A 22,177-nucleotide genomic window follows, 5' to 3' on the forward strand; every position below is an offset into this window, starting at 1 on the left:
AGATCAGTGCATATTCAGGCAAAGATAAAAATGCTCCTACCAGAGCTTCTAATCTAAAGAGACATTTACAGCGCTTTCATCCAGAAGTACTGAAAGCAGTGGATGAGAAAGACTGCATCCAAACCAATGAACCAGTGCCCAGCTCTTCCAGCCAAACAAAGGAGCAGAGAACTTTGCAGCCATCAGTTGCAAGATATTTTGGCAGTGACAAAGTTACTGTGACAATGCCAGTAGATACATTTAAAAAAAACAGATCATAGAGCTTGTTGTAAAGGATAGTGTGCCTATTTCATTATTTTCACGACCAGCTTTTATGTGTCTGAATGGGGAAATGGCCCGCAAGCTTGGTGTTTCTCTGGAGAGAGAGAGTATTAGAAAATTAGTAATAGAAGAAGCTTTTAAACATAAGGAAGATATTAAAAAAACTCTCAAGGGACGCTTTCTGTTTCTTAAAATGGATGCCTGCACACGTCACAGAGTGAACTATTTTGCCATCAATGTCCGATTTGTTTGTGACAAAAATGAAAGTTACCAAGACATTGGCAGTAAAAGACACCAAAGCTCATCACACCAGTGAGTTTCTCCAGGTCTTGATGGAAAAGGTTCTGCAAGACTATGAACTTAAAAAAGAGCAAGTTCTTTCTGTCGTAACTGACAATGCTTCAAATATGATAAGTACTATTAAGCTAATGAATGAGAGTAATGATGGTGACCAGCAGCTAGAAGAACATTCTGGGTCCACAGACACAGAAATGTTTGAAATAGAGGAACACAGTATTGTAACTGAGGAGCAAACTGAAGTTGCTTCAGATGAACAGCAACATGATAGTTTAGATGATCTTGTTGAAACTGTGTCAATACGTTCTTTCATTCATCACATGCGCTGTGTTGTGCATACGCTACAGCTGGCTATAAGAGACAGTCTGCAAGAAGGACATGCTGCTGCACTGATTGGCAAGGTGAGAAAATTGGCTACTGTTGCCAGAACCCCTAAAGTTGACTCAATTTTGAATAGACGTGCTGGAAAAGGGGCAATTATTGATCAAGCCACACGATGAGGCAGTACTTACTTAATGATTCAGCGCTTGGTTGAACTGAAAACCTTTCTTGTACTGTAGACATGGCTAACCCTCAACTGACGCTAAATGAAAGTCAGTGGAATCAGGTCACTGAGCTGGAAAAATTGCTAGAGCACCCATTTACAGTGACTAAAAAATTACAAGCAGAGGACTTAACTCCAGGTATTTTCTTAAAGGAGTGGAAGAACCTGATGTTTCGCCTGTCCCAAAGAGGAGGGTTAATTGCAAGTGGCATTGCTACATCAATGAAACAGAGAGAGGAGCTACTATTACAAAATAACATTCTTTTGGCAGCTGTTTATGTAGACCCAATGCATCGGATTCTTCTAGATGATCAACAGCTAACTAAAGGAAAAGAAGCTCTGTTTGAAATAGCAATAAGGATGAAAGGGTTGCAGAACAGTCAGGAGGAACAAGAAGAATTTGGTCGTCCTGCCACATCTTCACCCTCATCATCAACTGATGAAGAATTTAATTTCAAAAAATATTTGGATCACAAGGACCGTGCAAAGCGTTCCCGCATAGAAGAAGAGTCATCCCCATCAAAGAACACAGCCAGTACATTTCAGCAGAATTTTTCATGCGCACTAAAAGAAATTGAGAAATTTGACCGTTCATCAAAAATAACAGTGCAACAAGCGATTCCTCTGTATCCTGACATTGTCAGAGATGTTGCCCGAGTGGTTACTGCTTTGCCACCAACCCAAGTTAGTGTAGAGAGTTTGTTCTCTGCTCTCAAAATAATTAGATCAGATTTGAGGGCATCCATGAAGGAGGATCTGACAGAGGCAATACTTTTTCTGAGGACAAATTTATAGATTTCTTCTTATTAACTGCATAACAGTGTTTATTGCATATTTACTTACAAGAGTTTATAAAAGTTTATAAAAGTTATTTGCTATATTCTAATTGTATTCTAATAAATATAGTTTTTGCTCTAAGTGGTCTGATTACTTATATGATGGTGAGAAACTGAATAAGCACGATGTTAATATTTTACAACCGTAAATTTATTGTTACGAATTGGCCATTTATGAAGGAGTCAGAGTCGGAGCCGGAGTCGGAACCTGATAAAATCCAGGAGTCGGAGTCGCAACTGTGGCTTACCGACTCCACAGTCCTGATTAAAAGAGTCTTTATGTAAAACTAAATAAGTAAAATCCACACTGCACGTATGTTTTTTATATGGTTTAAGTCCCCTATATGAATGTATAAATTGTTTGATTCGATTTTTTGAGGTGACAGACTCCCTTTAAGTGTGAAGAAATTTGGGGTACTCAAATTCTGCCCCCTTGGTTGGCTAGGGCGAACTCAAAAGGGTCCTAGTCATTCAACTCCTATTGCAAGTCGGCACTGCAGAGCTGAAGTCTGTTCATGTTCTACAAGTCTGTGCTGCAGAGCTGAAGTCTGTTCATGTTCTACAAGTCTGCGCTGCAGAGCTGAAGTCTGTTCATGTTCTACAAGTCTGCGCTGCAGAGCTGAAGTCTGTTCATGTTCTACAAGTCTGCGCTGCAGAGCTGAAGTCTGTTCATGTTCTACAAGTCTGCGCTGCAGAGCTGAAGTCTGTTCATGTTCTACAAGTCTGCGCTTCAAAGCTGAAGTCTGTTCATGTTCTACAAGTCTGCGCTGCAGAGCTGAAGTCTGTTCATGTTCTACAAGTCTGCGCTGCAGAGCTGAAGTCTGTTCATGTTCTACAAGTCTGCGCTGCAGAGCTGAAGTCTGTTCATGTTCTACAAGTCTGCGCTGCAGAGCTGAAGTCTGGTCATGTTCTACAAGTCTGCGCTGCAGAGCTGAAGTCTGCTCATGTTCTACAAGTCTGAGCTGCAGAGCTGAAGTCTGTTCATGTTCTACAAGTCTGCGCTGCAGAGCTGAAGTCTGTTCATGTTCTATAGGTCTGCGCTGCAGAGCTGAAGTCTGTTCATGTTCTACAAGTCTGCGCTGCAGAGCTGAAGTCTGTTCATGTTCTACAAGTCTGCGCTGCAGAGCTGAAGTCTGTTCATGTTCTACAAGTCTGCGCTGCAGAGCTGAAGTCTGTTCATGTTATACAAGTCTGCGCTGCAGAGCTGAAGTCTGTTCATGTTCTACAAGTCTGCGCTGCAGAGCTGAAGTCTGTTCATGTTCTACAAGTCTGCGCTGCAGAGCTGAAGTCTGTTCATGTTCTACAAGTCTGCGCTGCAGAGCTGAAGTCTGTTCATGTTCTACAAGTCTGCGCTGCAGAGCTGAAGTCTGTTCATGTTATACAAGTCTGCGCTGCAGAGCTGAAGTCTGTTCATGTTCTACAAGTCTGCGCTGCAGAGCTGAAGTCTGTTCATGTTCTACAAGTCTGCGCTGCAGAGCTGAAGTCTGTTCATGTTCTACAAGTCTGCGCTGCAGAGCTGAAGTCTGTTCATGTTCTATAGGTCTGCGCTGCAGAGCTGAAGTCTGTTCATGTTCTACAAGTCTGCACTGCAGAGCTGAAGTCTGTTCATGTTACACTGCACTTGTGTCACCGCCTCAGACTGCAGCGGTTACATGAATAATGGATAGGACATCACCACTACATGACTGGCCAAGACCACCAGGGTGGTTTAAGAGATTTTAAAAACAATGTCAAGTGATTTTTTTAAACTGGTTACAGCCCTGGCTTTGGCTTTTGGGCTTGTTCATACATAGCATTTTTCTGCTCTTTTCCATATTTTTTGTCTGGGAAAAAAACAACATTTTATATTAGCAACAAAATAAATGAAATTTCCAAAATCTGTGTCCCCCCACCCCTCTTTACATTTTCTGAGCTGCCATGCTTTCTTTTAAAACTAAATACATTTTCAGTGCTTTTGCTGCACTTGTTTGTATGCAGCATTTTTCCTGTCAACATTCTGCTTTTCTAGTGCCGAAAAAAATGCTACAATAAAAGGTCTGTGTGAACAAACCCTTAGAAATTTACTTTGTCAGCTGTAACCTCCCAAAATGCAGAAATTGTCAAGGACTCCCTCAATTTATCAGATCCACTTTTTCAGTTATATATTTGTTCTTCATCAGATATTACGTCGCAGGAGAAGATCAATGTCGCCTTTCTGCATGAGAGGTAAAGTCCACATCGCTTTTTCTTGACACATAAAATGTTGCTGTAAATAGAGATTGAGGGATTTGATAAATATTCAAAAACACCATTATTTATTTACAGAAGAATTAGCATCAATGCCGCAAAATAAGAATTACCTGTGTGGCTGACTCTATAATCCGCCCCTGTGGTGTGATTCTATAATACTCCACCTAATTACTAATCCAGGCCAAGATCCGGCTGTGCTGAGTCTCTCTGAACAGTTTACCCCACACAGCTTTCTGAAACTTCATCTGTTCGCTTCTCAAAACTCCTATTTTACATCACAAAGAATGCAGATTGGGCTTTTCAAAAATGGCGGCCAAAACACACATTCTCTAGTGTCCAGGTTCCACAATGACGTCATCACTAAGCGCCCTCTGTCGGAACGGAAGGGAGTTGGGTGCCTGCCTTATACCATTAACTCTGTCACTGCTGGAAAGAATATCTGCAGTGGAGCATGCTCCTGACGTCTCACGTGCTATACAGTGAGTAAAGCTGGTATGGCTGCAGACGGGGATTGTGGTGTAGAAAGGAGAGTTTGTGTACACTGCATATCCATACACAGGTCACACTACACGTCCCTTACACTGTATATACACAGGTCACACTACACGTCCCTTACACTGTATATACACAGGTCACACTACACGTCCCTTACACTGTATATACACAGGTCACACTACACGTCCCGTGCACTGTATATACACAGGTCACACTACACGTCCCGTACACTGTATATACACAGGTCACACTACACGTCCCTTACACTGTATATACACAGGTCACACTACACGTCCCTTACACTGTATATACACAGGTCACACTACACGTCCCTTACACTGTATATACACAGGTCACACTACACGTCCCATACACTGTATATACACAGGTCACACAGTACATGTCCCTGAACACTGTATGCACAGGTCACACTACACGTCCCGTACACTTATATACACAGGTCACCGTACACTTCCCACACACTGTATATCCACAGGTCACACATTACGTGTCCTGTACACTGTATACACAGGTCACACTACACGTCTCATACACTGTATAGATAGGTCACACTACACGTCCCGTACACTGTATATACACAGGTCACACTACACGTCCCGTACACTGTATATACTGTTATATGAAAAAAGTTTAGGCTCCCCTATTAATCTTAAGCTTAATGTTTTCTTAAAATTGGTGTTTTTGCAACAGCTATTTCAGTTTGATATATGTAATAACTGTTGGACACAGTAATGTTTCTGCTTTGAAATGAGGTTTATTGTACTAACAGAAAATGTGCAATCTGCATTCAAACAAAATTTGACAGGTGCATAAGTATGGGCACCCTTATCATTTTCTTGTTTTAAATACTCCTACCTACTTTTTACTGACTTACTAAAGCACTTTTTTTGGTTTTGTAACCTCATTGAGCTTTGAACTTCATAGCCAGGTGTATGCAATCATGAGAAAAGCTACTTAAAGTGGCCACTTGCAAGTTGTTCTCCTGTTTGAATCTCCTCTGAAGAATGGCATCATGGGCTCCTCAAAACAACTGTCAAATGATCTGAAAACAAATATTATTCAACATAGTTGTTCAGGGGAAGGATACAAAAAGCTGTCTCAGAGATTTAACCTGTCAGTTTCCACTGTGAGGAACATAGTAAGGAAATGGAAGAACACAGGGACAGTTCTTGTTAAGGCCAGAAGTGGCAGGCCAAGAAAAACATCAGAAAGGCAGAGAAGAAGAATGGTGAGATCAGTCAAGGACAATCCTCAGACCACCTCCAGAGAGCTGCAGCATCAACTTGCTGCAGATGGTGTCACTGTGCATCGGTCAATTATACAACGCACTTTGCACAAGGAGAAGCTGTATGGGAGAGTGATGCGAAAGAAGCCGTTTCTGCAAGCACGCCACAAACAGAGTCAGCTGAGGTATGCAAAAGCACATTTGGATAAGTCAATTTCTTTTTGGAAGAAGGTCCTGAGGACTGATGAAACCAAGATTGAGTTGTTTGGTCATACAAAAAGGCGTTATGCATGGCGGCAAAAAAACACAGCATTCCAAGAAAAACACTTGCTACCCACAGTAAAATTTGGTGGAGGTTCCATCATGCTTTGGGGCTGTGTGGCCAATGCCGGCACCGGGAATCTTGTTAAAGTTGAGGGACGCATGGATTCCACTCAGTATCAGCAGATTCTTGACAATAATGTTCAAGAATCAGTGATAAAGTTGAAGTTACGCAGGGGATGGATCTTTCAGCAAGACAATGATCCAAAACACCGCTCCAAATCTACTCAGGCATTCATGCAGAGGAACAATTACAATGTTCTGGAATGGCCATCCCAGTCCCCAGACCTGAATATCATTGAACATCTGTGGGATCATTTGAAGAGGGCTGTCCATGCTTGGCGACCAGCAAATTTAACTGAACTGGAATTGTTTTGTAAAGAGGAATGGTCAAAAATACCTTCATCCGGGATCCAGGAACTCATTAAAAGCTACAGGAAGCGACTAGAGGCTGTTATTTTTGCAAAAGGAGGATCTACTAAATATTAATGTCACTTTTCTGGTGAGGTGCCCATACTTATGCACCTGTCAAATTTTGCTTGAATGCAGATTGCACATTTTCTGTTAGTACAATAAACCTCATTTCAAGGCAGAAACATTACTGTGTCCAACAGTTATTACATATATCAAACTGAAATAGCTGTTGAAAAACACCAATTTTTATAAAACATTAAGCTTAAGATTAATAGGGGTGCCCAAACTTTTTCATATAACTGTACACAGGTCACACAGTACACGTCCCATACACTGTATATCCACAGGTCACACAGTACACGTCCCATACACTGTATATCCACAGGTCACACAGTACACGTCCCATACACTGTATATACACAGGTCACACTACACGTCCCGTACACTGTATATCCACAGGTCACACTACACGTCCCGTACACTGTATATCCACAGGTCACACTACACATCCCGTACACTGTATATCCACAGGTCACACTACACGTCCCATGCACTGTATATACACAGGTCACACTACACGTCCCGTACACTGTATATACACAGGTCACACTACACATCCCGTACACTGTATATACGCAGGTCACACTACACATCCCGTACACTGTATATACGCAGGTCACACTACACATCCCGTACACTGTATATACACAGGTCACACTACACGTCCCGTACACTGTATATACACAGGTCACACTACACATCCCGTGCACTGTATATACACAGGTCACACTACACATCCCGTACACTGTATATACACAGGTCACACTACACGTCCCGTACACTGTATATACACAGGTCACACTACACATCCCGTACACTGTATATACACAGGTCACACTACACGTCCCGTACACTGTATATACACAGGTCACACTACACATCCCGTGCACTGTATATACACAGGTCACACTACACGTCCCGTGCACTGTATATACACAGGTCACACTACACGTCCCGTGCACTGTATATACACAGGTCACACTACACGTCCCGTACACTGTATATACACAGGTCACACTACACGTCCCGTACACTGTATATACACAGGTCACACTACACGTCCCGTACACTGTATATACACAGGTCACACTACACGTCCCGTACACTGTATATACACAGGTCACACTACACATCCCGTGCACTGTATATACACAGGTCTCACACTACACATCCCGTGCACTGTATATACACAGGTCACACAGTACACGTCCCATACACTGTATATCCACAGGTCACACTACACGTCCCGTGCACTGTATATACACAGTACACGTCCCATACACTGTATATCCACAGGTCACACTACACGTCCCGTGCACTGGTCACACAGTACACGTCCCATACACTATATAGACAGGGCACTGTACACATCCCCTACACTGTATCCACAGGTCTCCTTACATGTACGTCATACACTCTATAAATGGCGTACATTATATGTATATGTGAAGCCTCATGTTTGGGATCCACTATCAATATCATATCGATGGGGGACTGACTACAGGGACCACCACCAATCATCTGGCTGAAGGGGTTTTCAGAAATAGAAGGCCCTTCCCACCCAATGGGACTCCCAGTAATCAGTTGTAATTTGTGGGGTGCCATACAACAAGTGTCCTACAGCTCGGTGGTGACTGTGCAGGGAGAATGAGGCATTGGACAGTGCACGTTGAAATTAAAGGGTTGTCCAAGTGCAAACAGGTTGTGTTCTTTAGTGAGAATCTATTTTTTCAGCTAGTCTCCTCTCTGGCTAAAAAAAATGAGCCTCCTGAATGATGGACACCTTCTGTTTCTGATTTACAGTATAATGAAATGCAATATGCTCAATGTGTGTCTATTCTAATCCAAAACTCCTGACCCTGTAGTAACCCCATTAATAACCACACCTGTTTTGGGCCCTTAAAAGGAATCTATCACCCGCAAAAATACTAACTTCAGTAAATCACTTATACTAATTATGTAGAAGACTTAGCCCCTATAAATATACACAGTATAGCTTTTAACAGCTTTAGTTGCCTTAAAAAACTTTATTTTGTGGGAGTAGCTTTAGTGCACCCTCCTCGTGGCAAAGGGCCCAGTGCACCGTTACGCCTACTGAACTTTCATATTGAGCACTTTGTCATATTTTGATTCACAGCACTGAAGTGAGCGCTGCTTAACCTCCACACGGACACTGCAACCGCGCTCGGATAGTGTCATTGCCAGCTTTCATCACTGGCTTCCGTTCGCGGCCGCCACTCAGTACTGTACTGCGGACAGGAGCCAGCATTGTGAGCAAACAGCAACACTGAGCATGGTTGCAGTGTCCGTGCAGAGGGGCTGATGGAGTTAAGGCTGCGTTCGCTAGAGTGCTGTCAACCAAGATATAACAGGGCTTAATATACACATCAAGGTCGTGTAACGGCGAACTAGACCCTTGGCCACTCTGAGGGTGCACCGGAGCTCCTTTATTAGTACACAAAATATATATATTTTTTAATCGCAACTAAACCATTAAAGGCTATACTACACACTCTCTGCCCTTGACAAAGCGGCTTGGGACACAGCGAAACGTGCGTTGGGCAACCCTTCTCCTCACCTCCATTCTCCCTGTGTGACCGACTGCTTCTTTGGTAGGTTACCTCTCCTCTTGCCACTCCTATTTGTATGGGTTTGAATGAGCCATAGGCTGTGTCCTTTATTACTCTTTGATGTGCCTGCTTCCCTTCATCTCTTATGTGGCCATAGGGGAGGGTGGGCTTCTCTATTTATACTTTGGGGCATTTATGGCACGTATTGTGACTCTAGCCCGTTGCTTTGATTATGATTTTTTTGTAATCTAATATTTAGTGTGGCTTTTATGGGCATTGTGCAATTGTGTCGTCTCAGTATTACTATGAATTTATTATTTTGTTTACCCTACCATGAAGCATCATACTATCTTGCACTACCTCCTTGTCTGTAACTTAACATTGTGAGTTTTATGTTTAATAAAACATTGTTATTTGTATGCAAAATTTTGCTGTGCTATACTCCTATTTTTAAAAGGCTATACTACAGGTATGATTTTTATAGGCGCCAAGTCCTCTACTTACCTGCATAAGTGGTATAGTTAAAGGGGATGGCTGCTACCTTTTTATTGATTATTTATCCCTAGGATAGGCCATCAATATTTGATCGGTAGGGTTGCGACACCGTGACTGGTCAGAAGCTCTGGGATGTTGCCGGAACACAGCAGCTCTGTTATTTCTATAGTGGCAGCGGCCCGTGTACTATAGATCCACCCCCTTCTCAAATGAATAGGAGTTGACTCTGTGGTACCCAGCCGTGGTCACTAGTTTTTAAGATGCTCCTGGATCACAACTGCTCCGTCATTTCTATGGTGACTGCGGCCGGGTACTATAGATACATCAATAGAGGGTGGTTATGTAGTACCTGGCCGCCGCCACTCTAGTTCTGAGAGAGCTGCTGTGTTCCGACATCATCAGAGGACTTTTGGCTGCCGCTGATGCCAGTAACATCTGATTGGCGGGAGTGCTGGGTGCGACTTCTTTAGGGGTACATACAGTTTATTGAATAAAATTTTGTTAATTTTAAAATATGCCAATGCCGTAGAAAAGAACATGGACCGGACATCCAAAAATCATGTGTTGATCTAATCTCGCTAGGCAAAAAATGTACAAATCTGAACATGAAGTTCTTAGTTTAACATTTTGATCACTACTGCATCATGGTGAACCGCTCAGTGGGTCCCTAATTTTTTATAGTCATAAAGGTGCAGCACCGTGCACCAGCGACCTGGTGACTCACAGCACCCATGCTGCATGGCTGAGTCCCCATGACTCCAAGCCACACCACCACAAATCCACAGCAACAATGACCAACACCAGGTGATAGGAGCTAGAAACTCACCTTCCACAACCTCTCAGACTGTGAACTGAGAGTAAAACTATGCGGAGCCCCTCTTAGGCTACTTCCCCACAATCGGGAACCAGCAGCGCTTTTGACGCAGCGTATTTTCTCTGTGTCCAAACCACTGCGTTCTAATGCCGCACTTGTTTTGTCAGTATATGCAGATCCACCGCATGTAATGACATTCAATTGGTCAAAATCTGCAGCAGAGGCTAGCGTCTCCACAACAGAAATTGACATGCCACTGGTGAGTTTACGCAGCGTCAAACAAGCACACTGGGCATGGGATTTCTAAAAATCCATCCACTGTGCTTGTAATGTAGAACACAGCATTATGGACACAGCACAGGTGAGCTATGTCCAAAATGCTGCTATTCCTGATCATGGGCACGTACCCTTGCCTTCTCCTGCTAATTATAAACGCATGTTCCAAATGGGAGGAGTGCAGGTCCAAGTAAAAATTTTCTAGCTCCTTTCACTTGGTATTGGTGCTGTCTGGCGACCATTGTTTCTGTGGTGGTGTGGCTTGAAGTCATGGGGACTCAGCCATGCAGCACTTTGAGGGACCTATATATTCGAAACATATTCCATGTTCAACATGTTCAAAACTGCTGTCAGGTAGTTTATTAACCCTTCAGGTGGTTTTCAAGAATCAATGGGAAGTGACATGACAGGAAATAAAATGTTATTTTTACCACCTAAATGTTGCTAAATTCTAAACAAGTCACTATAGCCGGAAGACTATAAGGACATTATTTCGCCATTAATTGCCGTGGTAATTATCTGAACCACACAATCATGATCTCAGGGTACTGATAAGGTTAAAGAGGGAACCACCACACTCTATTAACTATCTAGATGCCATAGTCATTATTGACAGCAGCATCTAACGGGTTAACCCTCAACTGGTTAGGTGGGGTTTGCCACACCCCAGGGAATTTTTGTTCGGCTGCCATTCATTGAAAAATGCCGGTATGAGGATACGTGTCTCACTAGCTTCCATCCGTTTGTGGGTGTCAAAAATTTGTTATATTCATGTGTAATCAATCGCCAATAAGAAAACGATTAAAACAAACGTGATCTTTGCATTTTCTGTAAAAATAAGAGATTTCTAAACACTGATGTATAGGAAACCCCACATCACCAGCTGCGTGACAAAAAACCCACCTCACCAGTTGAGGGTTAAACAGCCATGGTTGGTGGGAATACTGATCATGACTGATGCAGCAGGGTGTTGGCTATAGTGTACAACTGACAGCTGCTAGATTGTCACCCGGGGATGTTATTCAATTATATCGCAGGTCAGTTTTAAGCCGTATTGGTACTAAGAGGTTAAAAAGATTGTCCATTACTTTTACATTGATGGCCTATCCTTAGGATAGGTCATCAGTGTCTGATCGGCCGGGGTCTGACACCTGGCACCCCTGCTGATCAGGTGTTATCTGTACTTACTTGCTGCCAGTAAGTACTTGCGGAGCTGGCCTTCTACTTGTAATGGCCGAGACTTAGTACTGCACATCCTCCTCCTATTCAAATCAATAGGAGACGGATGTGCAGTACCCTTCGGCTGCCACTACTAGTAGACGGCCAGCTCCGCAAGTAAGTACCGATGACAGCTGATCGGTGGGGGTGCCGGGTGTCGGACCCCGGCTGATCAGACATTGATGGCCTATCCTAAGGATAGGTCATCAATGTAAAAGTAGTGGACAACCTCTTTAAGGCTACAAAAAGTTGAGGACCCACTGAGAGGTTGGCAGTGGCTTCATACAGTCTGATCAGAATGATAAACTAAGAATCTCATGTTTTTCAGTTTTGCAAATTGTTGCTTAGCAGCATTAGATCAATGTGTGATTTTTGGATGTGCGGTCCAGTTATTTTTCTACTGTTCAGCGTATTGCATGGTCTGTCCCCTCTTTTTTTTTTCACTTGGACCCGCACTCCTCCCATTTGGCACAGGCGTTTATAATTAGCAGGAGACTGCAAGAGGGGCTCCGCCTAGCTCTACTCTCAGTTCAGTCAGAGCTTGTGGAAGGTGAGTGGTCTAGCTTTTTTTTTTTCCCCACTTGGTGTTGTGTGGCAGCCATTGTTGCAAAACCATGTAAGGAATATATACTGTGGGGTCCCTAGACTCTGTATAACCAACAGAGGAAAAAAAAAACAAGTTATTAGTATTTAAAATTGTCTATCATAGGATCATTCTCATTAAAAAAGGTATTACAGGCGATAAATTAAACTGATCTCATAAAGACCTAAAGAGCTGTCAGCCTTCCTTACCGTGGAGGATGGCGCCCCCACTCCCCCACCATTGAACACACGCACACACACCACCTTAAATGTACAAATATCTTTAAGAATGCTATATTCACTGGCAAAATATGTAGTGTCTAATATTACTTTAGACAATGTGTCCTTCAAAATACTGAAGAGGTATTTAATAGGTGCTCCATGGACAGTCTTCTATGAGTGGGGGTGCCATATCGACAATCTAGGGTGCCAACCTGCGTGGTAAGGAAGGCTCACAGCTCTTTAGGTCCTAGGGGATCAGTTTGATTTATCTCCTGTATGTTCCCTGTAATACCTTTTTTTAATGAGGATGATCCTATGATGGACAATTTTAAATATTAATAATCAAAGTTATATTTTAGGTTTTGTTTTTCTTTTCGTTACACACGTTGTGCCTGTGTTGGGTGCAGTCATGGGGATTCAGGCTTACAGTTTGGGTGCTGTGAGGCATCAGGTCACCTGCCCTCCTGTTGCACTGTCTTGGCGCATGTCACCACACCTTTAAGGCTATAAAAAGTTAAGGACCCACTGAGAGGTTGGCCATGATGTGACAATGGGCTTAATACAGTCTGATCAGAATGTTAAAGGGAACCTGTCACCAGGTTTTTCCCATGTACAGTACACCACCATACTGGAATGGTGTATAAAAAGCCCCCAGCAGTCTGCAGATCCCAAAAAACACCTTTTATTATACTCACAGATGGAGCGGTCTGATGGGCGTCTCTGGTCTTGATCTGGTGCCTTCTCTATTCTTGTGATCACCGTCCTGCTTAATCATCCACACATTCTCCTCTATCGCGCTCCTGAGCAGGTGTACTTCTGTCCGCCCTGCTGAGGGCAGAGCAAAGCACTATAGTGCGCATGCCCTGGCTTTAATTCCGGGTCATCGGCACACTTTGGCCTTTCCCGGTGCATGTGCATGATAGTACTTGGCTTGGTCTTCAGCAGGGTAGATAGAAGTACGCCTGCACAGAAGTGCAATGGAGGACACTGTGGATGACGTAGGATGCATCATCCACACAAAGCAGTAAAGGATTACGACGATCACAAGAAAAGAGGAGGCCTCAGGACCAGAGACGCCCATCGGACCGGACTGCCCCATCTGTGAGTATAATAAAAGCTATATTTTGGGATCTGCAGACTGGATTGGGGACTTTTTTTTACAGCATTCCACTATGCTGTAAAAAAAAAAAAGGCCCTAATGGTGGTGGCCGGACTTTATATGGGAGAAACCTAGTGACAGGTTCCCTTTAAACGAAGAGTCTCATGTTCAACTTTGTCAATGTTTGCCTAGTGGCATTATATCAACGTGTGATCTTTGGATGTGCGGCCCATGTAGTTTTTTTTACAGCATGACATAAACTTGAAAATATATATGATAGATTCTGTGAATTCGTTCTACAGGGTTTGTACATATATGGCTTTGCTGTGTTCTTGTTCTGCATGTTGATTTTTAAAACCTTTTTTTTTTATTTAATGTCACACACTTGCAGTTGTTCATTCCTACAACACTGGATATTCTTTGATTAGTGTCCAAAATGTTTAATACATGTTCTTATGATGTTTCTTCAGAATGGACCGGGTGGTGCTGAGTTTTGGGGATTCTCTTCTGCGTTCTTCAGATGTCGCGCTTCTGGATGCCCCTCACTGGTTGAATGACAACATCATTGGTTTTACCTTTGAATTCCTTGCATCAACATTAGCCCCAACAACAGCTGAGAAAGTTGCCCTCCTCAGTCCGGAGGTGACCCAGTTCATCAAATGTTGTGGGAAAGATGCTCCGGACTTTCTACACCCACTAGAGCTACCCAAAAAAGACCTGGTTTTGCTGCCAGTGAATGATAATGCTGGAACCCAAGCTGGGGGGTCACACTGGAGCCTTCTTGCCTATTTCGGTAGCGTCAGTGAATTTCTTCATTATGACTCTGCACCAGGGACTAATACCCCACACGCCCAACTGATGGCTAGAAACCTAACCAGCATGCTTGGTGGTAATCCACGATACCGGGAAGAAGAGGCCCCATCCCAGCATAACAGCTATGATTGTGGCATGTATGTGGTATGTGTGGCGCAAGCTCTGTGTGAGCAGTATTTTCGGGGGTGCAACAACCTGAATCTACAAAACATAACCCCTCAGTATGTCACACAGATGCGCACGGAGTGGAAGGAAATCATCAGGGGACTGAGTAGCCACTCCAAAGCTACTTCTGGGCACTGAGAAGGTTGATATTGAGTCTGTGACACATTGCTTTAACTTTTCAGATCACTACTAATATTAGCATTGTATTGGCAGGTTGATTACCTATTTACTTTGGACATAATATACAGTAAGTGATGCCTTCCTGGTATCACCTTAATATGAAAAGTTGGTTAAATGCAAGAATACATACGCTAATGGCTGAGTCCACTATTCGTGGTTTTGCCTTTCCTGCTATTTATGAATAATACATGTATTATAAACAGATAATTAAATATTTACATGAAAACTGTTGTCGTATGACCTTTTATTTATCATAGTATATTAATATACAAATAACCGGCATGTTCACACTGCAGACTTGCTGGCAATTATTCACATAAAATGTATAGAAAGTTACAATGCATTGTGTATATAAATGATGTTTTAAAACCTCATTCACGCGTTATAAAGAAAAAAGTGTGGATTTTAGCGCTCGTAGTGGATAAATGTTGAATTTCACAAATGAGAGAGAAATATGCTTCTTTTTCCACTTCTCAGGATAAAAAAATGTTATACTATATCTTTTTTTGTACACTTGATTTCTGAAAAGTTTATAAAGTTTTGTTACTATTTAAGCGAGATTGAGTCAGTATTGTAGTGGTCTGTGATGCTTGCAACTTTTTGGTGTAATCAATAAAGTTCCCACAAGGTGGCAATGTTGCATAAGGAGACCTATTCCTCACCAAGTAATATGTTGGTCAAAAGGTAGACTACAAGGAGCTATTAAAGGGAATCCGTCAGCAGGTTTTTGCTATGTAATATGACAGCAGCATGACAGAGACTGTGGTGATTTCAGCAATCTATCACTTAAAGGGGCATTTTCTTCTTCAAGATCCTATCCCAATATGTAGTAGGTGTAATAATATTAGCAAATACCTTCAATTAGAAATGTAGTATAGTTCTTCTGATTGGCCATGTCACTTTCCCCATGCAGAGCATTGCAGTTGCTTAGATGTCCATGGTTACTGCCACTGCTATAGTGACAGCGAGTTGTTAGTGGCAGTAAGCATAGAAGCCTAAGCTACTGCAATGCCTGCACATGGGGTAAGTGACATAGGGAATCAGAAAAACTATACTACATTTCTAATTGGAGGTATTTGCTATTATATCTAATACATTTTGGGATAGGATCTTGGAGATGGGAATACCTCTTTAAGTATACAGGGTGCAGCTCTGTTGTTGAGCTATGTACAACCCTGCCCACACCACAGCTCTCTGTGTACATTGTTTAGTAACGGAGAGCTGCTAATAAGTGGTGGCATGGTTGGACTAGGAATCTAGGATGCATGAGGCCAGTTGTCCTATAGTGATCACCTGCTGATAAAACACAGATTGTATTAAAGCAGCAAAACACAGCCAAATAAGTGACACATCACTGTACTCAGGGTCTTTTCTACTACATCATGCTGATCTCAGATTACATAGCAGAAATCTACAGATTCCCTTTAAATGTCAGCAATTTGTTATATGTAATGTATAAACAAAGGGTTTTTATTTGATTTTGTCCAAAATATTTCTTATAAAAGTGTAACATTTTTGAATAATATCTATGTACTAGGTTAGACAAAAAGATGAAGCCAAAACAAAAAAAATTCAGGGGGAGTAAGTCAGATTTTGTTGAGCAGAATATGAATGAGAATATACTTTTCAAATTCAGCAACATTTCTGAGCTGACAGACACCTGGTACGCCAATTCCTTCCCGTTATTAAAATAGAACAATGTGACGTTCTCAACAGTTGCAATCACTGGGCGCTTTCAAAGTAATTTATCACAATTTGTTTTAAGATGTTTGGAATTTCTTTAAAAGTTTATACATGAATAAAAATGAAATGTTTTATAACTTCCTAACTGAGCCGCTGGGGGATGCCATCTTTACTTGCTGGTGTGTAACTGTTTAAGCACAACACTTACACATCGCAAATACGACAGCCATAGGGTCAGACACTGACCGCAGTCTCCTATACAGAGTTTGCCTCAGTTGGGCTATCCAGTTCACAGCTGTACTTGTAGCCCGGCACCATTTCATTGTAACCCTGTGCTGTGCGCACCACTACAATTTCCCCCTCCCCGCTCATGTAGTGTACAGCGGCGAGAGGCGACAGGAGGTCCGGGCTGCAGTGGTGAGAAAAGTACCAGACATTGTACTACTGATACCAAGCCACAGACCTTTTCTCACCACCAGAAGAAGTCAACACTGTAGCCCCGGTCTGAGTAGTGACTTCTTAATAGCCTAGGGCGTACTATCACCCCTGGTTTAGTGAGGGCTCCGGCGCTGAGCCCGCACTGAATATGGCACATGTCTGCTGTTTCTTACAGCTGACATGTGCCCGCAACAGCCGTGGCTGGAATCGCGATCCACCCGGGGCTGTTAACTAGTTAAATGCCGCTGTCAATCTCAGCGCTGTGCCGGAAGCGTGGCATTAGCCCCGCCCATCAGTGACCCCCGTCATGTGATCGAAGGTCACCGATGGGTCGGCATGACAACTCTGAGTCTGCAGCAGACCCCGGTGGTTGTCATGTCTCGCTTGCTATGAGCGCCACCTAGTGGTCGGCGCTGCATTTCTACTGCATACAGGCGATCTGCTCATCGCCTGTATGCAGTGGAATCAATCAGAAAACTGCTGCTTCTAGTCTCCTATGGAGACTATTGAAGCATGCAGAAAGTGTAAAAAAAAACAAAAAACAAAAGCTTAAATCACCCCCTTTTGGCCCCATTCAAAATAAAATAATTATAAAAAAAAAACCACATACTTGGTACCGCCGCATTCAGAATCGCCTGATCTATCAAAATAAAAAAAAGAATTAATCCGATCGTTAAATGGCGTAACGAAAAAAAATTCTAAACGCTAGAATTACGTTTTTTTTGGTTGACTCAACATTGCAATAACAGGCAATCAAAACATCGTATCTACCCCAAAATGGTAACTGTAAAAACGTCAGCTTGTCGGGCAAAAAATAAGCCCTCACCCGGCCCCAGATCCTGAAAAACTGAGACTTTTTTTTTTTTTTAAGCAAACTTTATTTTTATTTTTTTTCACCACTTAAATAAAAAAGAACCTATACATGTTTGATGTCTACGAACTCGTAATGACCTGGAGAATAAGAATGGCAGGTCAGTTTTAGCATTCAGTGAACGTGGTAAAAAAAAAAAAAAATGTGGAATTACATTTTTCTTTGCAATTTCACCGCACTTGGAATTTTTTTCCCGTTTTCCAGTACATAATATGGTAAAACCAATGATGGCGTTTAAAAGTACGACTCGTCCCGCAAAAAATAAGCTCTCACATGGCCATATTGACCGAAAAATAAAAAGGCTATGGCTCTGGGAAGAAGAGAGTAAAAAATGAAAACTGAAAAACCCAAGGTTGTTAAGGGGTTAAAGCAGAGAGAACAGCTGGGTAGCCTGATATGACTAGTACAATGTCAGGCTGCCAAACCAGTGCTCCGCACCGCTGTCACCGCAGTAGTGGGAATCATCACGCTGCTCTGCTCAGTCTGTGTAAAGCCTCATTCAGATGTCTATGATGCAGGGATGTCTGAATGTCTTTGCATCTACAAAGCACATTAAGAGAGATGACCTTGTCACTGGCTAGAGTGCTCTGCAGTCTACTTCACTGTACAGAGCACAGTAACCAGTTAGTCATCTCTTCTGATGCCCTTTGCAGACGCAGAAGAAAAGCCTCATTCAGACATCCTTTCATCACAGACCTCTGAGTGAGGTTTAACACTGACATAGCAGAGCCATGTATCTAATCCCATCCTGTATGATAGTCTGCTGAGCCGTGTAGCTAATCCTAACCTGTGTGATAGTGAGCAGCGCCAACTAACTGAACAGTCACTGCCAGCTGTCCTCTGACACTGTCCATGTGTAAGTAACACTTTGCAGTTACCAACAAAACTGTGTTGCACTTTCATACAAAACTGTGTTGCAAAACGCCAAGAAGGGGAAGGGGGATGTTGGACACATGTGAGCAGATCCTGCCCACACTTACTGCAGTTGTAATATGAGCTAGCAGTATAAGACTATGTTCACACACTGTTTTTTGAGGTTTTTTTATGCAAATTTTCAGCTACGTTTTACAGTACCAGCAAAGTATATGAGATTCCAGAAATCTCATGCACACAGCTTGGTTTTTATTGGATCAGTATTTTGTGCTTTGCATGCTTTTTTGCAGAATAGATCATGTCACTTCTTCAGCATTTTTTCACGCATTGGAAGTAATGGGTGGTGAAAAAAATGCTGAAAAAACGCAAGTGTCAGGTTTTTCAGCTTTTTTTTGTGCCAAAACCAGAATGAGATTTTTTTTTTTCACTGAACTTTATGTACGTGCGTAAGAGACAAATGGACATTTTAAAAAAACAAGCAGAAAGGCAAGAGAAATTCTGAACAAACCTCCTGCCAAGAGATCCGGTTTTGCTGCAGAAAAAAAAGCTGAAAAAACGCAATGTGTGAACATGGCCTAATAGATTTTCATGGCAAACTTAACCAGCTGCTCCACCTAGTGTTTAAAAGTTGAAAATATCAACTTTACTTTTTCAGTGGTATAAAATATGAAAAATGTATTACTTTTATTTCCATTACGTCCATCCTGACGGCACCATGAAGGTCGTCCTTCCTATTCTTTACATGGACAGGAAATGTGAGAGCTTAAAAGACCCTCCCACCACCCTCTCAGTGTTTTTCCTGTCCCTGTAAAGGACGGGTGTGTGAGAGGAGAGCGCAAGAAGAAAGCTCACTTGGGCCCAGGAGAATCTGGGGGTTCTGGCCTCTCCTTCCCCTGTGAAGAAGCCCGGTGGCCGACACCCCCCAGGGGGGTAACTCAGCCATGTCACAGTCGAGCGGAGGAGCTCCTGGGGTCTCGAGCCGCTTCCCCCGGAGTGGGGGCTCTCGGCTGGCGCCGGCCGGGGACACCACTCATATGCACAGGGCGGCTGGCAGAAGCTAGGCGCACTTCTGGTGAAGTCACATGGGAGCGCGGACCATCCTCTTCCGGTCCGGGCATGCGTTCCAGGGGTCCGTAAAGGGGGGAAAAAATCCCAGAAAGCTGCACCATGGCCGATACAGCTAGGTCTGAGGCCCCAAAGGAGCAATCCCCGGTATCTGTGAGTAAAACACAGTGTATGAGGGGGCTGGGGGAGGGAGAGTATTAGTATAGGTACTAATACACCTATATTGATATTAGGACATGGCAACACCCCTTCCAAGGAGAAAGGATCAGGGAAGCCTAGGAGATATGCCATATGTAATAAGCTTGGCGACTCCGGCAAGCCTCTATGTACAATCTGCACCTCAAAGATCGTTAGGGAAGAAAGATCTACCCTTCTAACTGAGATGAGATCCATGATTAAAGAGGAGGTGCAGGCTTCAGTTTCCAGCCTAATTCCCATTCTACAACTCAGCCGGGTCCCTGCGCCAAACGACCTAGGTGGGAGATGGAAGCAAGTTCTGAAGATGATGTTCTGGCCCCTTCCTCGGATCCAAAGGAAGAAGGGGAGATGGTGTCAGTTACCCCAGAGATAGGGAAAAGATATTTATTTTCGTCAGAATATACGGATAAACTCCTGAAGGCTGTAAGAAGTACTATGCAGGTTGAAGAAGCCCAGAAGAATCAGTCGGTACAGGACGAGATGTTTGGCGGATTGCGGCTTCAGAGACATAGTCTTTCCTGTAAACCACCATATCCGAGAGATGATCCTGGAGGAATGGGAAGAAGCAGAAAAAAGGCTGGTTGTGCCCTGAGATTTCAGGCTCCGACTCCCCTTTGAACCAGAGGACATCAGGACCTGGGACGAGGTTCCAAAGATTGATGTTCTGGTGGCTAAGGTAGCCAAGAAGACGTCCATTCCCTTTGAGGATTCATCGAGTCTTAAAGACCCGATGGATCGGAAGGCGGACGGACTACTCAAAAGAGCCTGGAAAGCGTCGGTGGCAACTATGAAGGCAAACAAGGCTGCCACTTCACTAGCGAGATCCATGTATCTGTGGACCAACTGGAGGATCACATCAGAAATAAGACTCCTAGGGAGGATATAATAGATTCTCTACCATTCATTAAAATTGGCCACGGGGTTTATGGCGGACGCTTCCGCCGAGTCAGTCAGGATCGCTGCCCGCAACAACTCTTTGTCTAATGCAGCCCGGAGGGCTATCTGGATGAAGACGTGGTCGGGAGATGTTCAATCTAAAAATAAATTATGTGCCATCCTATTTTCAGGTTTAAGGGTATTCGGGCCAATCCTAGATGATATCTTGGAAAAGGCCTCTGATAAGAAAAAGGGATTCCCTGAGGAAAAACCTAAAAGATTTCAGCCCTTTCATAAATCCCACCCCAGAGACAGGAGTATCGGGGGAAGGGAAAAACTGGTAGATGGAGCTACTCTAAAGGGGGGTAGAGGTAGAGCCCCTCTCTTTGGCTCCAGTTCTGAGTCCAAAAGGCATTGACGCCATGAACCTGGGGGGGCGTCTCAGTTATTTTGTCAGAAGTTGGGCAGGGTTAACTCGGGACCCATGGGTTCTAAAAATAATTTCCCTGGGTTATTCCCTAGAATTTATTCAACCGCCACCCGAAAGGTTCAGTTTAACAAACCCCCACTCCCATTCTTTAAATGGTCCCATGCAGACAGAGGTTCAGGACCTCCTGGATTTGGGAGTCATAGTGCCGGTTCCCCTACAGGAGATAGGTCGAGGGCATTATTCAACATTGTTTACAATAAAGAAACCCTCGGGAAAGTCGCGCATGATAATAAATTTAAGACCCCTGAACCACTGGATAAGGTACAAGCGTTTCAGAATGGAATCGATAAAGACAACTATCCCGTTAATAGACAAAGATGCATTCATGTGTACAACAGACTTAAAGAATGCGTATTACCATGTTCCCATTCACCCCCTTTGTCAAAAATTCCTCCGTTTTGTAGTAAGGGTTCAGGGAAGAACTTGCCGCTTTCAGTTTCAGTGCCTTTCTTTTGGCCTAGCGTCAGCGCTGAGAGTGTACACGAAGCTGATTTCGGAGGTTGTTGCCTTCCTGAGGAAAAAGGACATCACCATAGTACCCTATCT

General features: G+C 43.2%; 1 protein-coding gene across 1 annotated transcript; it reads left to right on the forward strand.

Annotated features, from left to right (window-relative positions):
* The first annotated feature begins 4,520 nt into the window (after window positions 1–4,520).
* Window positions 4,521–15,363, forward strand: SENP8 (SUMO peptidase family member, NEDD8 specific). Its single transcript, XM_073650782.1, has 2 exons — window positions 4,521–4,646; window positions 14,450–15,363. Exon 2 carries the CDS (start codon window positions 14,451–14,453, stop codon window positions 15,093–15,095), a length of 645 nt encoding a protein of 214 aa, XP_073506883.1. The 5' UTR covers window positions 4,521–4,646; window position 14,450; the 3' UTR covers window positions 15,096–15,363.
* Window positions 15,364–22,177: the final 6,814 nt, after the last annotated feature.

The sequence above is a fragment of the Phyllobates terribilis genome, unplaced genomic scaffold (genome assembly GCF_046119375.1).
Source record: "Phyllobates terribilis strain yellow unplaced genomic scaffold, ASM4611937v1 Scaffold_11__3_contigs__length_659146591, whole genome shotgun sequence".
In the NCBI taxonomy this organism is placed as follows: domain Eukaryota; kingdom Metazoa; phylum Chordata; class Amphibia; order Anura; family Dendrobatidae; genus Phyllobates; species Phyllobates terribilis.